General features: G+C 44.1%; 1 protein-coding gene across 1 annotated transcript in view; it reads left to right on the top strand.

Moving 5' to 3' along the window:
• Positions 1-325: 325 nt before the first annotated feature.
• ATP5F1A (ATP synthase F1 subunit alpha) overlaps positions 326-17,495 on the top strand; it is a 43,971-nt gene continuing 26,801 nt past the window's right edge. The window contains exons 1-5 of the mRNA XM_086960337.1: positions 326-496; positions 2,144-2,222; positions 6,269-6,438; positions 13,529-13,702; positions 13,796-13,962. Of these exons, the coding sequence (XP_086816463.1) occupies positions 437-496; positions 2,144-2,222; positions 6,269-6,438; positions 13,529-13,702; positions 13,796-13,962 (650 nt within the window). The 5' untranslated portion in view covers positions 326-436. The remainder of the gene's footprint in view (positions 497-2,143; positions 2,223-6,268; positions 6,439-13,528; positions 13,703-13,795; positions 13,963-17,495) is intronic.

Here is a 17,495-nt window from a genome sequence, read left to right as displayed (position 1 = left end):
TTTTATGCTCATGTTAACTGTAACATGCCTGCTCATAAAAAGCAGAGAAGAGATTGCAAAACCTGAAACATGCAGTCCTGTTATAGAATAGTGGATGATCCTAACACAGCCCTGAGAAAACCCATTCGTATCCTTTGCAAAAATAGGAGACGAAGGCTATGCGAGCATTTCCCAAAGAACGATGCCGGGGTTGCCCACACCCACTATGGCTGCCAATCTAGAACCCGCAAGTTTTAAATGCAGCATGCAGTTTAGTGTTTGAAAAGGTCCAGGCTGTGAGTGCTTCCGTGATAGGCCCAACCCCGTCCACCGCCTCCTCCCTATGACCTTCCCCTAGAGGAGCTCGCGGCGCGGCGGCCATTTTCTCACTCTGCCCCTGGAGTCAGCCGTATCGGCAGCAGAAGTTGGAGCACTCCTCCCCACCTAGGATACAGATATGCTGTCAGTCCGTGTGGCCGCTGCGCTGGCCCGAGCCCTACCCCGGCAGGCGGGCACGGTAGGTTGCTTCCTCCCGCGCGCTGACAGAGGGTTGGAAAACTGCCTTTCATTTCTCCTTCAGGTGTCAGTGAGGATAGGCATCGCCATCTTGGCCGGCATGGGCCTGAACAGCCCTGCAGTGTCAGGAGAGACTGTTCAAGTAACAGCACTGATTCAGCCTGCGCCATGCATTGGTGGCATCCACTGTTGACTGTTTTGTCCCCATGCTAGACTCTGTCCCTGATGTCTCTGAGCTGCAAACGTTCGGAACTTGTACAATCGCCTGCACAACTTGCAACCGTACAATTGGGTATTTTCCTTATGCTGAAATGCTGCACCTTTACCAAGAGAATGCACAAACGGTGTAATTATTTATGTGTGCGATTTGTATTAGTTATGGTTACCTGCTACAGCAGGCCCGAGGTCATGACCCTTAACTGTCACATTTCGCAGTTCCTTGCTGTGCTTTCTGGGACTCGTCTCGATTTTCTTATGGCTTTAACAGGATTGCTAGTCGAGCATGCAAAGCTAAAACCTGGAATGGATGAGGCACTTGTTCCCTCGTAGACCTTATTTACCTTGGAGCTCTCGCCCTGTCTGAGTGCCCTGCTGTATTCTGTTTGCGCCCAGACAGGCTTGTACTGTAAGCCTTTCGCCTATTCATTGTTCTACTCCATGCAGTTTTATTCAAACCTTGAGATTCGCCAATTGTTCACTAGCTGTCTGAGTGATCTGAAGAGTGATAACCTACCCTTTTGCATAAGGGTTTGCTCGTGAGCTTTATATGCTTTGCCAGCCCTCCAAAGTGAATGCATTTAATCTGGAAACAGTCCTTCCCTTGTGTGTACTTGGTAGATAGATAAATAGATGTGAGTGTATGGTGTGTCGCTTTGTTAGAGGTATGAATGAGGAATCTTTAGGAGTTTTTCTGAAAGATTAAATTAATTACACGTTAATTTATTACTTTAGACCGTGACCCAAATTCTGGTCCCCACAGGTTGGGACCTTTTCACCTGCTTCCATTTCGATATTGAATGCAATTTTTGCGCAGGTCGTTTCAATAGTAGATCATATACTTTTGTGTGGTCTTTATTCCTAATTAAACTGTTGAACACCTCCTCTTCTGGAATTTGTAATAAGAGATTATAACTTCAAATGTACGGTGTAAGAAAGCACTATTCTCCTTTGTGTGACTCGCAGATCGTGGACTGTTGCTAATTATTACATGCAATAATACTGTCAGTGGCTGTATGTCTTCCTTGACGTTGCTTCTGGTTCAATCAATTAGAAAATTGTTGTCGAATCTTGATCTTAGTTTGAAACTCCCTTGGAGTTTCACTAAATTTGCAACACGATTCGGACTTTTTTCATTTGTAATAAATAATTGAATGACAGCATTTTAAAGGACAGTTTTGTTGCACGAGTAATTTTTTGCGTTACATGCCAGTTTGGTCCAACGTTTTGTTAGGCTGCTAGGTTTTTTAAGGCCAGCTGTCAAGGTGAACCCATTACTCTATATGTCAATGTCACTGTTCAGTGCCCATAAAATTGTAGCATATACGGTTGTATCATCACCTGTAGAGACTTCAAAAACAAGTTTTGAATACGTGTGAAGGGCTTTTTGTGCTGATTCCAATTTTTAAAATAGAAATGTCTATTGTGACAGGTGTCCAGAAATGCCCTTGGCGCTGCCTTTGTTGCTACAAGGAACCTCCACGCGTCCGGTACATGGCTTCAGAAGACTGGTGAGTGGAAGCCTATTTAAAAAGTGAAATGTAGTCCGCAGAATTATTCGCCTGAAAATGTTCATTCTGCACAACGCAACCAGATTGTTAACTTTGTGACCTTGGTAATGTAATTGACCAACTTCCACGTAGACTATAAAACAATAATATGCATGACATCAGTTTCTCTTGCCTGACAATTTTCCTTTAACACTTCATGCTACCTAGGTCCATGCGTTTGTGTGCAGTTTTTGGATTTCATTCTTTAGGAAAAGTTTCTGAAAGTCGGTGATGCACAACGGCTAACAATATATAATCAAAAGGAACCAGCCTGAACAGGCATAAGAATTGCAGCATGGCGTGATTCCGCTATTGAATTTATCCACATATATCGCATATCACCAACCTTTTACCCCGTCATAATCCCTACTGCGTCACTGAATAGTTTTACGGTTACAGCACGGACACAACTGCACAGAAGTACATAGGATATATGTGCATACATGGAAGCTACTTGTCATAATGTGTTTGTTCTTATTGTTTTTTTTCTTTACAGGTATAAAGCATAGAACTCCCCTCTTACCCATACTGCATCTTAGCGCGTGCAACACTTATAGGGTCACTTAAACTCTATTGCGACCCCTTTTTCTTAATCACTTTTCGATCACTAGTAACACATACAGGTCCTGAAGAAAGCCAGTTCATATCCAAGGCCTTGCTGAAACATGTTAACCACACAGGATGTGGGAAACCATAGATAACAACGTAGCACATCCACCGCCTGACTTTTAATACTGCCTAGGGCCCACTAATAAAGTATCCACACTGGGACTGGGACCCTAGGACAGTTTTTAATTTGCACGCTATCGCTGCACACTTCCTCACCACAGTACCAGCTCCGCTGTAAACAGGTGTTGAAGCACACCCGGGGCACGCTCGGTGTCACTGAGTGGGACCCAATAATGAAGCATGCCACCAACTAGGTTGGTGGGTGAGGGCTTTCATAAAGTTTCTTCTTGAAAAACACACAATTGTTATGCCTGTTCAGGCTAGTTCATTTTGATTTATACATTTACTTTTTAGGGGAAGAGAACTAGCCTTCTTGTTCCTTTCTCTCTCCTTGATACCCAGCAACAGCAAACAATAACATTGAAGTCTTGTCAATTCATTGCAAGTCTAAGGCTGCTACCCTGTCTGCAGACTTGGTCTGGGACTTTTTTTTTAATATCTGGGGATGATGATGATGATTGATGTTTCCAGGATCCTTTGTGAAGCCATAAATCTGTCTGAAATAAGTTCAGGCAGCTCGACCGTAGAAGTAATGAGTGTTTGGCCTCTTGGCCTATTTGGGACACTGCAGCATTTTTTCCCTCAAATAGGTTGTACATGATTTTTTGCAAACCCATTGAAATAAACGTAACATACAGTTCACGCATGAGTTTCGTTGCGTGGTGTTTTTTTTTTGTAGACCAAGTTCACCCCATAAGAATATATTTTGAGCTGCCCATTAAATGTTAAACAGTTAGTGTACCAATCGTGCAACTGCACCAAAGTTCTCCTGCAAAATTGGTGATATGAATAGTGCAAAGCAGTTTCAGATCTTTACTACTTCGTCCAAAAATCAATATCCTCGGATGTGATTTTTGTGACATGCTTTGCTTTCGGAGGGTGATGTCTTTTGGGAAGTTAAGGAAGTAACATTACTGTATAGTGAACAAATGGCAAACTGATTGGGGATTTCTAAATCTAACGCATTCGAAAGTGGCTCCTTTGTGCACACAGAGCTAGTGTGGTTGTCCACGCTCCCTTTTTTTAATTTTATTAAGTCACAGGAATGGTCATCTTCACCGGGGTGGCTTCTGCATTCTTTTTGCTGGCATCCCTTCCTGAAGTATCCTGCATGCCACAGACTGACTCTACAGAGATCCATAGGTACTCTTCAAGAAATGTAATCCATCATGAATAATAAACCAGAGCGGTTTTTTTACTGGAGAGAATTGGGTCATTAGCGGAAAGGGCTGGAAGCCCCATTCAAATAAACACAATCCATCTCGGTGAATCTCAAAATTAGCCTGTGCTTAATCCTCCGGTAGCTTGGAACAAAAGCAGTCAAGCTTAACTTGTAAGCAATGTGTTAAGTATTTATGCAGCACACAACTGGTAATGTTGTGAAAGCACAACACGAAAAATCCCTCACAATGTAGAAAAATTTGGTGCATCTTAATAAATTAAACTGCACCAAAACAAATTAAATCCAATCCGTAGAATCAGTTTACATTAAAAATAGTTTTTAGTTACATCTAGTGCCTAAAAGATCTAAGCACCAAACACTGGTATGTCTATGCGAGACCGGGGCAAAGTAAAAAGCTAAGGCTGATGGCGATGGAAGCATGGGTTAAATGTAAGTGGTGAATCAGGCTCTGTATCAACTTATCTTCCGACTTAGAAGGAAGGAGTTTGCAGTGGAGTCGTAGATTAAGGTAACTCCATGATAGTCAATGGGAGAGATGCGCTTTACCAAAGTGAAAGACTACAAGAGGTTTTCACTGCAGGGACATGTAAAACTTAAGGACACATATCCTACTTTTTAAAAATCGTGCACCCTGCCCTAGAAGCTGTTGGGGTCGAACTTTGTGGTAACTTATGAGTATTAAAAAGGACGGTTTAGGCCCGCAAAATATTTATTTTGCCAGGTCGAAATGACAGTTTAAAACTGCGCTGCAGTGCCAGGCCTGAAGCATGTTTTTAAGGTGTTACCTTAGTGGGTTGCACAATGAGTGCCGCAAGCCCTCTAGTAGCATTTAATTTACAGGCCCTGTGTATATGTAGTACCATATACTAGGGACTTAAAAGTAAATAAATTGTGCCAGTCGGGTGTAGGCCACTCTTACAATGTTTGAAGGGAAGCATAAGCACTTAGCCACCTGTTAGCAGGGGTGAATTGCACAGTCCTAAAACGAACAAATTCTGAAACTTGAGTGGTGAAGGCAAAAAGGTGTGACGCTGGAGAGAACCAGGTTCAACACCAACTTCTTGCCCCAAGTAGGAGAGCACCACCAATGCATTTGTCTATTCCTGCTTTGAAGCACTTAGACATGGTTTGGCGGCGTTCATCTGCATATTAAAGGTGTTTTTCTATTTTGCCTGTGTGATTGCTAATTGAGAAGAAAGGATCTATAATAACTTTCATTGAGGTTGGCTTGCTAGGTTCAGCCAGTTGCGTTGATGCTTTACCAACTTTGTCGAGCTTTTAAGTTAACTGACTAGTTACCAAAAAGAACGAACTACCTTGGTTTTATTCCTGCTTGATTTGATGTAAGGCTCATTCATACAAGGGTCAAATCACACATAAAAGAACAAATACAGGATTGAATCGAGACTAGATTGTTTTGAGATGGATGTCGATCTTGGTATTATCGGCATGCAACATTATGTGAAAGGCAAACTAACATACCAGGCAGGTTTAGCGGGGTGACATAGAAGTTGAGTGACAAGGACTCTGAGCTAGACCCTGGGGAAAGCCCAAATTTAGATGAGTTAGTTTTTAGCGAACAGGAAGGAGATTTGACTCTGTTGCAATAGATAAGGAGCCTATCAATTTGAGGTTTGGTGTGTTTGTCTAGTGAGCTGTTGGAGGGCTTTTAAATGTTGCATTAGATTAGCTTTAAAAAAATTGGGCTGGGAATCTCTTGTGGAGAGCAATGCTATGTCTAGACAAATACCTAGCATTGTCTAAGATAACCGACTACATTTAGGTGATCGATGTAAAATCTTCTGCAGAAAGCCACATGGGCTTTGAGATCATAAACTTAAGTAGTTGGTTTAATGTGCAATGTTATGTGGATAAACTCATCGGTTGCTAACATTTGACACCAAGAGACAGAAGTGCCTGTTGAGGTCAAATTGCCGAAGTATAGCAAAGTTTTGTGACCCAGAAAGAAGTACGTTATACTACCTAATTAATGAGCTGGAAGTTCTAGAGTTCTGTATTAAATTAACAAATTGCTTATTGAATTAGCCATGGTCCATATCTAATTCTTAAAGTGGTTAACATTTTTGATTTCCAGGTACAGCCGAGGTGTCCTCTATTCTAGAAGAGCGTATCCTAGGTGCTGACACATCTGCTAATCTAGAGGAAACAGGACGCGTGCTTTCAATTGGTGATGGTATTGCTCGTGTTTATGGTCTGCGTAATGTGCAGGCAGAGGAGATGGTGGAGTTCTCTTCTGGTCTGAAAGTAAGTGAACCAAATTTCGTGAAAGCTTTTTTCCTAAGCGTACTTTTTATCCTGGGGGGGACTAGCACCCTCTTAAATGATGAAAATACAAAATGAATAGATGTGGAGTCTGTTGGCTGGTGAGTTGAGAAATGTCTTGTGTGCTCATATGGTTCTTGTCCAGTTGCCTTTGTTGGGCGTACTTGTCAAATACATTATCTATTCTTTATATGGAATGTAGGGCTTAAGGCAGATTTACTGGACTCCTGGAGAGGCTCTATGCTGCAACTGATATATAAGAAAGGTGACGCAACTGACACTAAAAATTACAGGCTAATGGCCTTGTTGGACATAGAAGGAAAACCATACACCAGCTCACTTCTCAATGAGCTAAATGACTGGATCAAGGTAAACCGCATCTTATCATTCTACCAAACCGGGTTTAAAAAGGGTCGTTCAACAGTTGACAATATAGAAGCACGATCATACCTGGCTGGGCATGGAAACATCAATAACAACTTGTCACTGCTCGCCTGCTTTGTGGACTATTCTGCGGCATTTAATGGCGTCTCGAAACAAGTTTTGGAGAGAACTAAGGAACTGAAATATCCCAAATAACCTCTTAAATGCTATAATCTTGATAGCAGCACCTGGGTGAAGATAAAACTGACTGGGACACACTCTCCAAAAAGGATGTACACGGATCGGGGCCTGAAACAGGTCTGTGTCCTAGCCCCAATGCTTCTAAATCTTCACACAGCAGATCTAGGCAAGGCGCTGCAAGGAGCCACATTAGTTACTCCAAAAATATGGGTCCACAGACTCTTCCCTCTGCGCCCCCACCCCCCCCCCCCCCTCCCCTCCCCTCCCTCCAGTTCAAGGATGACCTGGTAGCCTTCAATTGTACCAGAGTAGGAGTACAAAGGAGTCTGGATGCCTTGAACCGATCTAACAAGGCCAATGAGTTAGTAGCAAATGCAGGTAAGATTAAAGTGGTAGTATTCGGGCAATACACAAGAAAAAATTGGGCTCAGGTGGAGTCTTGGAAATCAGAAACAGTAACAACTTATAACTGCCTGGTCGCATGGCTATGCGACACAGGTATTGTATTGTATTTATATAGCGCTTAATACCCCTGACGCGGCGTCGAAGCGCTTTTTTGGCGAGTAGCACGTTACTCCGGGACCCATAGAGGATTAGTGTTGAATTAGTATAGTGAAACATGCAAGTGCATTTTAAATGGTGGATAGGTTAGTCAGTTATTCGGATTTGGAATGATAGCAGAAGGATAGAGGAGGAAAAAAGGTTTGTATTTATATAGAGCTTGTTACCCCTGATGGGGTGTTAAAGCACGCTACTCCGGAAGCCCATAACGGATTAGTGGTGAATTAGTATGGTGAAATATGAAAGTAATCTCAGTGATGGTTATTAGTCAGTTATTTGGAGTGAGAAGGATAGCGGAGGGATAAAAGGGGAAGAAAGGTTTGCATTCATATAGCACTTGTTACCCCTGATGGGGTGTTGAAGCAGTAGTGGTGAATTAGTATAGTTGAATATGGAATTTGAGAAGTGAACATGTTAGTCTGTTAATTTAGATTGAAAAGGTTAGTGGGGGAATAAGAGTGAAGGATTTTTTGTCTGTTTTTTTTTTAGGTCTTAGCGGTATGAGGAAGCTTTTGGATGAGTAAAAAGGAGTTTTGGAAAGGAGGAGTCAGAGGGAAGAGTTTAGAAAGGTTTGTTTTGGGGGATAGGTATAGTAGAAAGAGGTGTCAGATGATACAAGGAGGGATAGAGTAGGAGAGAGTCAAAGGGTTATTTTGGGGATCATTATAGGGGTATGGGGTTTGGGATGAATCAGTGGATGTAGAGGATATATTGATAGACGTATAAGCTGAGAAATAGGGTAGTGCTTTGGAAATGCTAAATTAGAAGAAAGTGATAAATGTATAGATCCATAAGAACCTTAAGTTTGTGGATGTGGTCTGGGTATTGCTAAATGGGACAATGGGCAGCATTTCTGGCCCTGGTCAGTCTCAAACATCCAGCTACCCTTGTCCTCTCTGCCCTTAACAGGCTCAAACAGGCAGCTGCCCTTGTCCTCTCCACCCTTAACCTCGACGCCCGGGCTGAGATGCTCTAACCCTGACCTTTTATAGCCCTAGTAATCAGGTGACCCCCTTCAGCCAATGGAAACCCTAGCCCTAACACTTCTACACTTCTGGCCAATATAAAAGCCGAAACACAAGCAATCACATATGAACTGTAGGAATCTGGGTTTCTGTTGCTGTACCCCCCCACACACTTTTTGCCAGACTACTGATGCACTCCAACTTGCTGTGCCTTGGGCCCCTGCCAGTCAGGTTCCCAGGGCCTGTTCTTTTCCAAAACTATACTTTGAACCCCCAATTGGCACACCTCTGGCAACATGTCAGTCCCTTGTAAAAGGTTCCATGGGTACCAAGGGGACTGTGGCCAGGGGATGCCTCTAAGGGCTGCAGCACGTATTGTGCCATCATTAGAGGCCATGTACCTTTACACACACTGCCTTTGCAGGCTGCATGTTTGGTGCAAAACAAAGTGAAGTCGAAGTGGCACACATGCCTGCAACCTGCTGCCCTGGCATTGGTCAGCCACCCCTCTAGATGGGAGCACTACCAGTGCTGAGGGTACAGGCGCATGCTCCATGTACCCCTACAGTGTCTAGACCAATTCTTAGACTAGTGCAGTAATGCCATTAAGAGTATATGGTGCTGGGAGTTTGTGAATATGAACTTCACAGCACCATAATGGCTTTACTGAAAACTGGGAAGTTTGGTATCAAACTTCTCAGCACATTAAACCCACACTGATGCCAGTGTGGGATTTAATGAAAAATGCACTCTGGTCATCTTAGAGATGCCCCCTGAAACTACCAGCCTCTGGTTGGTTCCCTGACTGGTACACATCAGCCTGCCACCACAAGACATAATTCTGGATCCCTGGGGTGGGAGCCTTCGTTACCTGAGCCCAGAAACAAAGCCGTTCCTGGGCATTTTTCACACCTCCCCCAGCCAGAGAGAGCCATCTGGCAGGGGAGCTTCAAAGACCTTGCTTCCTTAGTAATGTGAGAATAACCTGTTTGGGGGCACTTTCATGGCTTTTTTTTACTTGCATAGTACCCATGGACCTGGCCAAAATTGGGAAGTATATCCCATTTGTCTGAAATTAACTAAATAAGAAAATGGGCCCCGAAAAGTACCAAGAACCAGCAAGGAATCGAATCCCAGACCAAGGAGGCAGAGAACACTAAGGCCCAATCAACTGAAGTCACCCACTGGTAGTTCAAAGGACACGGCTAGCAGCAGAGTGCAGACAAAGGACACGACTCCTGATTAGGGCAACACTAGACCGGGAAAGCCAGATTGTCCTTAGCTAACCCGAAGTGTATTGCACACCGACAAATGAGAAATAGGGTACCGGTACTATTCTACTGGTATCAAACCATTTACACATCTCCTAGCACTTCACTTTGCAAATTGCACTTTTTTTGGCAGGTGCCAATATGCCTCAAATATTTATGAATCTTTTTTTAGAATAAGCATTGAGCTTTCATTTATCTAACAAACAGTGACCTTTTCTAATTTACACACTTTGCACCACCGCCCTAGGGACATAAGTTAGGGCTCAGCAACAACTCGGATGCTTTTAACTCTACAAGACCTCAGCTGAATTTTGCATAGAGCAATAAGCTAATGCCCATTAATTTCAACATATCAGGACTCTTGATCTAGAAAATGTTATTTTTATGGGTCTTGTTTTAATACTGTTTTTATTGAAGCCTCAGTGTTATTTGTGCTATTTATGATTTTAAGTAATCACATACGTTGGGATTGGATGAAGTAATAGTAGCAGGTATTGTGTAGAAACACTGATGTTCCCATCCTTACTTTAATACTTGGTTTTACTTTCATTGTCCTCGCACCTCCTTATTTTGATACCTCCGTTTTCAGTACTTGTCTTAATTTTAATACATGCTCTTTTCTCACTTACTGTGTCTTTGTTGTCTTTAGCCTTGTCAGGCCATTATGCCCACTGTTTTATAGTTCTAATAGTCCCAATCTGTTCTCTGCTGCAGGATATCCATGTTGCTTGTCAATCAGATTTGTGAACCGTACTACTTGCCCTTGAGGGTCTCAAGGTGCGGTGGAGGGGGGGGGTGGTGGTGCATGCAGCTCCTGGTGGGGGAAGGGGGCATGCAGCTCAATCTGCCGAAAAGCCTAGGTGCTGGGTGATGTTTTCATGTGGGATGCTGAGGACGAGTCTAGCAGTGGTGTTCTGAATGGTCTAGAATGTCAGGCGCAGGCATTTGTTGATTCTGGCATTGAGGGCGTTTCCGTAGTCCAGTCTGCTAGTTAGGACTACGTGGGTAACTGTCTTTCTAGTTTCTGGGGGGGAACCACTTAAAGGTCTTGCGGAGGGTGTTGAAGCACGTGGAGGAGATGGCGTTGATCTATCTCGTCCTGGTTATGGAGGGGTAGAGTATGATGTGTTGTGGAGTTCCTTGTAGGCAACTGGCATCTCTTTGGGACTGGGAGCCATTGGCTGTTAGTTGGGGGGGATTTGGGGGGTTGTGATGCTAGTCAGTTTGGGGAGGTTGCAAAGTAGTCTGGCTACGGCGTTTTGTATGGTCTGTAATGGTTTGAGGAGGCAGGTGGCATATCTGACGTAAAGTGTGTTTCTGTAGTCTAGACCGCTGCTAACAAGAGTTTGAGTTTGTTTTCCTGGTGCTGGTGGGGATTCACCTGAAGATCTTGCGAAGCATGCGGAGAGTGTGGGAGCAGGAAGTGGTGACTGCATTGAGCAGGTGCTTCATGGAGAGGTAACTGTCCAGGATGACGCAGAGGTTGCAGGCGTGATTCATGGAGTAGGTGATGGTCTGAGTGCTGGGGGCCACCACGCGTTGTCCCGTGGGGGAGTGTTTTCAAAGATGAGCTCCGGTCTTGGCTGAGTTCAGTTTCACTCAGTTGGCTCTCATCCAGTCAGCGACTATGGTCATGGCATTCTGGAAGTTGCTCTGGTGATGGCGTTGTCCTCCATGAGGGAGAGTGTGAGTTGGGTGTCTGTGTATGAGAGTATGTTAATTCCGTGGGTGCGGATGATGTCAGCCAGTAGGGGGTCAAGTAGACTTTGAAGAGGGTGGGGCTGAGGGACTATCACTAGGGAATTCCACAGATTATCTTGGGATCTGAGGTGAATGGAGGAAGGTGGATTCTTTCCTTCCTGTGAGGAAGGAGATCCACCTAAGATTGTTTCCTCAGCTGCCGTTGTGGTAGATCCTAGTGATGATGGGGTGGTGGAATACGTTGTCGAAGGCCATTGAGTTTGAGCAAGGCAGCTGACTCGCAGTGGTCAAGGATGGCTGTCTGTTGTGGTTGTCAATGCGGTCTCTCTACTGTTGTTGGAGCGAAAGCCTGACTGGGTGGGGTTGAATAGGTTGTTTCCTTCCAGGTGACCAGTCAGCTGGCGGTTGCTGGCTTTTACCATGATCTTGGCCGGGAGGGGAGCAGCAAGATAGGGCGGTAGTTATGAGCTTGCTGGGTTTGGTGAAGGCGTTTCACCTCGGTTTACACTCACAAGAGTAAGTTCCCACTGTGAAACTTGCGGAGGATACGCAGCTGATAGTCCTTCAAGTCATATGCAATTTCTTTGTTGGGTATTTGCCCAAATTCACTGAAATGTGGAACCCAGTTCTAATGTACTTGAATAAAGACAACATAGGAATACTATACCTGAACAGACTATGGACCCTTTGACTCTTAGATAGGATGGGCATTAACGTGATTTAAATTGGATCTCCGACTCCAATGAATTAATAAGACCTTAATTGTAGTAGTGCTTGGAGGGAGATGACCTATAGGGGAGGGAAACGAGGGAGATAGTTTACTTTTTTGTTTGGTAGTCTGTCTAAATGACATGTAATACAAAACTGCAATTAAAATCATGCAAACTTAACATTGTGAATCAAGGCTCCTGTCAATCGTGCCAAAAACTTCAAATTTTTCAGTGTTCCAGAAACGAAAGCTATCACTAAAACATGGTGAAAGATATGAGTAATAGCCTATATTGTCTTTAGAGGTCACTATAAATGGGGATATCTCATTGCATGTTTGAACTTGAACCATAACTTACTTTATAGCTTCCCCCCCCCCGTGACTTGAAGGTAAATGTATCTATATATAATTAGTAACTAAAGTTAGATATCTTAACAGTGGGTATTGCTCTTATTGGCTGCAATAGCTTAGAAAAATGTAAGATGAGTTACGAATAGTCATTGCAAGCTTGACTTGCACAGCCACTATTATCCCACCACATAGTCATTAATGATCAGTGCAGGGCCGTAGCAGAAGCTCTTGGCTCCCATTTTTTTTTTTTAGCATCCTTGGTAATTGTTAGGGGGTGCTGAAGAGTTGGCACACGTGCAAACATAGTTGTCCTTGGACCAAGTCGGTGCTGGTTACTGATGGTCCTGCTCCTTCTGCATACTCCTGCGGCTCTAAAGTCTGGTAACATGTACGAATCTAGCATTGACTCTGCGATCATAACGTTCGGATGAAAGATTTTAGTAAGTAAAAGCACCAATTGTAACTGGGCAAAGCTAATTTTCTGTGTATAGTTGGTCTTTTCGCATTCAAGGATACACATGTAGTATTGTAGTGGTTAAACGTAAAGTCTCCTTTTAAGGGGGTCCAGATAAAGGCAAGCATTGCAAATAATTCCAGCAAATTGGTACGAGGCTGCAGCCTGGCTCCATAAGCATGCAAACATGGCATAGAAAATAGCCATGTATCCTTTAGTCCTAATTATTGAACCCTCATTCGCTTATCTAATGTCAAATTTGAGGAAATACATGGACTGCTGGATTGTGGTTTCTTCTCTTTAGAAGCTGAAACTGTTTTTGATCTCCAGTATTCAGGATGAAAAATCCAATTAGTTCTGTTCTATAACTATTAGATAAAGCAATTTCCTTTGAGTCAAAATCAGGGAAATGTTTTTGTCTTTTGTGAGGAATTGTTTGTGGCCCTCTTAAGTGCATATTATAAAATGTATCTTTTGTTCCCTCTGTTATACATAGGGTATGTCCCTGAACTTGGAACCTGACAACGTAGGTGTGGTCGTTTTTGGTAACGATAAACTGATCAAAGAAGGCGACATTGTGAAGAGAACAGGAGCCATTGTCGATGTTCCTGTTGGTCTTGAACTGCTTGGCCGTGTTGTAGACGCTCTGGGCAATGTCATTGATGGAAAGGTAAGTGTATGGGTGCCTCACAATATGTAGAGAACTCTAAAATAATGGTTTTATTCATAATGTATTTACTTTTTAATTTTTTTTTTTTTTTAGGGGCCACTTGGCAACAAAATCCGCAGAAGAGTTGGTCTGAAGGCACCTGGAATCATTCCCAGGATCTCTGTCCGAGAGCCAATGCAGACTGGTATTAAAGCTGTTGACAGTTTGGTACCCATTGGCCGTGGTCAGCGTGAGTTGATCATTGGCGACAGGCAGACAGGGTAAAGAAAGGCTTTAATTTGTTTGGCTTATTGAACTATGGCACTTATTTTTTTCTCTAATCAATTATGTAGAACTTGATCAACTTCAAATCCACCTTTGTCCTACAGTTGCCTGTGGCTAGCCCATTCTTTTGTTAAGTGGTATCTAAATTGAGATATTGTTTATTTTGAACCGCCTTCATTATTTTTATAGGGTTGAGAGGTATCCTGTGTGGTCATGATTATTTCATTTAAAAAAAGTTTAAATCAATAACTATGTTAAAGAGAAACATAGATCATTTGTGTTGTATACGTTTTCAATATCTGTAGATCTTGTTAATTAAGAAATGATGTCGGAGGTTTGGAGATTACCTAATTGTACTGCCAGTGTTTAGAAGTATGGTTGAGCATTTTTCTCAATGGGCAAGACTGTTGTATAGCTTCACAGTGAAGTGTGTGATGTAGTTTAAGAAAAGGGTTCCCTGTGTCTGTGTCTTCCAGTGACTTAAAAGACATTTGCGTTTTAAATTGCGAAGTTACAGTGACTGCTGCTTGGCCGCAGCGTGGTGTGGGGAACCTGCAGCGTGGATTTAGTGGAGCCGCCTGCATCATGGTCGAGAGTGAGTTGTGGAGGGGGAGCGGGTAGCAGTTGGTCCTGAGCTTGTGAGATGAGGCTTCCTGCTACTGTTCGGAGTGGTGCCGCGTGCTGGCACTGCCGACCCTGCTACCAGGGCCTGACTGCCAGGGTGGGGTTTACCCTCATGGGACCCTGAGAAGCTGTGGAAAGCGGCAGCCCCTGGAGTTACTGGGCAGGCCTAGGAGAGGGGCCTGGGGACAACTTGACCCCCTGCAGCCTTGGATTGGAAGCCTGGAACGTGATTGGGTTCCAGCGTTGACTGGATACTTTGACTGTATGATCAAAACCTGAGAGCCTGGGGCTTTCACTCATCTGACTCCCAAGTCTTCACCCACCCACCGCTGCCCACCACCACCCCAACTAGTTTTCTGGGGTCATTGTGAGTTACTGTGATTATCCAAGGGTGCACAATCCTCTGCAACTTTGGAACCCTAAAGTCTGCTCTAATACCCGAATAAATGGCTCCATACGCTGCTCCCAGGGGCAAGACAGTCTTGCAGGTCGAATCATGCCCTTCTACAGTACTCTACTGCTCATATATTGCAAGGCCGTTGCAGCCCTACGAGAGGAGTGGAAATTAGTATTGCCAGTGTGGGAAGAGGTTGGACTACAACGCCAAAACCTCTGGAAAAATAATTGCAGAGACCCAGTTCTCCATGGCAGAAGACACCATGCAGACCCTAAACACGGAAACAACATGACTGAAGCTGGCAGTGAGCCGGTTTGGGATAAAGGCTGGGGTTGCGGAACGATGATCACTGAAGGACAAGCTTGGCTTTGTTGGGTTTCCTGAAGAAGCTGAGGGATCGAATCAGTCCTTCCTGGCCACATGGCTGTGATTCTGGGTCTCGGCGGCCAAACTCCCACTCGTTTCATTATTAAAAGGAAGTGACGGGTGTTTGCGCAAACTGTGATTCCTCTCTTGCTCAACCATATAAACAGACGCAATGTTCTGGTGTTCTCGATCCCATCAAGATCTCGGAATTTAGGGGGCCAGCTTCAGTGTCTACCCAGATTACACACAGCATGTACAGCAACTGCAACGCTCCTTAAGTACATACTCCTTTTTCTTTAAAATTGAAAGTCTTGCACAATAACAAATTGCACCCCTACCCCCCATCTGTCACCCCTATAGAATCAGCTGCAGCATTTAATTAATCTTACACGCTTCACTCTGACATAAACTGAAGGCCTCTGCTTCTCTCCTCCCAGTTTTGAATATGAGGGAGGCGATACGGCCGGCAAGGCCCTACACTGGCTGGCTGAAAAAGAGGTTGCTCTTTGGTTCAATCTGTGGCTAAAAACCTTTGGAGTGGGTGTCACAGACCCTGCAGATTTCGCCAGTGACTTTGTATAGTACTTTGCATCCCTTTACGCAGCTTGAGACCCACCGGTCACTGAGTGAGGTAACTTATTTCGTAAGACCTACCCCTTCGCACTTTGCCTCATTTAGACCGTCATCATTTAGGCGAGTCGCTCAGCGCGATAGATCTACAGGTCAATGTGGGCTTACTGCATGGAAAGACCATGGAGCCCAACTGATTCCCCTTATGGCTGTTTCAAAGGTACTCCGCTCTCTTCACCATTTTCAATATGTATGAAGAGGCCCATAAGACAAGGGTGCTCTCACAGGGTCTCCGGGGTGCCCCTAAATGAATGTGGTTTCTACCACCCCATTTCCCTAATAAACACAAAAGCAAAGACACTAGCAAATGTTCTGGCCAACATACTGCTGACTGCTCGAGTTGGTTGAATAGGTAGGTTTCCAACATAACTGACCACCAGGCACTGCCTCAAGCGATTGAACACCATCTTATCTGTGTGCACCAACTGCCAGAAGACACGAGCCTAGTTCACCATTGATTTTGAGAGAGCCTTCGATTCACTACACTTGCCCTTCAAGATTCGCCTTTTGGAGGAATACATTGCAGCCTTGTCAATTGCCACAACATTACTCTACTATGCAAGGTGCCCTGGGCATGTTAAAGCGAACAGTGATGTCGCACCCTTTCCAGTTCGACTGGTTACCAGGTAAAGATGCCCCTTTTTCCCGCTCCTGTTCTCTCTCCTAATCAAGCCCTTTGATCAGGGGAGATGCGCAACTTAACAGTTTCTCATGGCCCTCCACATGGGAAGATAGTCTCAATATATGCATATGATCTTTTGGCAAATGTTAGCGCCCATTGCGTTCATTACCCAGACTAACTAATATATTAAGAATTTATGTAGAGGCGTCTGGTATCCTGGGAAATGAGCGAAAACATACTTGCCAGCATCTGTAGATCATTGCGAGATTCAGTGCTCCTTGCACCTATGTTGGGCCCCTGAACACTTTCTAGGCATGCAGATAACCACAGATGAGCTGCTGTTGTGGGGACCGGATTGGTGCACCCAGACATAGATGTCTCGGAGGGGCGTTGTAGCCACCCCTTCACATATCTTTTAAAGACCTGCAACCAATTCTACTTTAATCTGATTACGGCAGGCAAATGTTCTTTGCTTAAATTACCAACTCACAACCCCTTTGAAGCACAGGTCGCATTCTGTTATTGAGTATAAGGGCATATTGGGGCAATACAGATTGTTGGTAAGTAACCCTCCTGTTCCCGTGACAGCAGGACAGGTGGGTGCAAGATGTTGGTACCATCTTGGTTTCGGTCAGGTCAGCCTCATCCAATGGACCAAGAACACTGGTGAGCTCCACTGGACTCTGCCTCATCAAACTGAAATACACTGGGTCTAATATAGCCTATTGAGTCTCCGAAAATTGAAGTGGGGTCTAGATCCCAACTACATAAGATGTAAGACTAAGTTAAGGACCACAGTGTAGCCTTCCCCATTATATAGAGGTATTGGTCCGAATGCACACTACTCTCTCCGAGGTGACCGGGAGTACTAGTAAAACTGACCCAGAATC

Source organism: Lissotriton vulgaris, chromosome 3_1, assembly GCF_964263255.1.
Source record: "Lissotriton vulgaris chromosome 3_1, aLisVul1.2, whole genome shotgun sequence".
Classification (NCBI taxonomy): domain Eukaryota; kingdom Metazoa; phylum Chordata; class Amphibia; order Caudata; family Salamandridae; genus Lissotriton; species Lissotriton vulgaris.
This window is presented reverse-complemented; position numbering and strand designations above follow the sequence as displayed.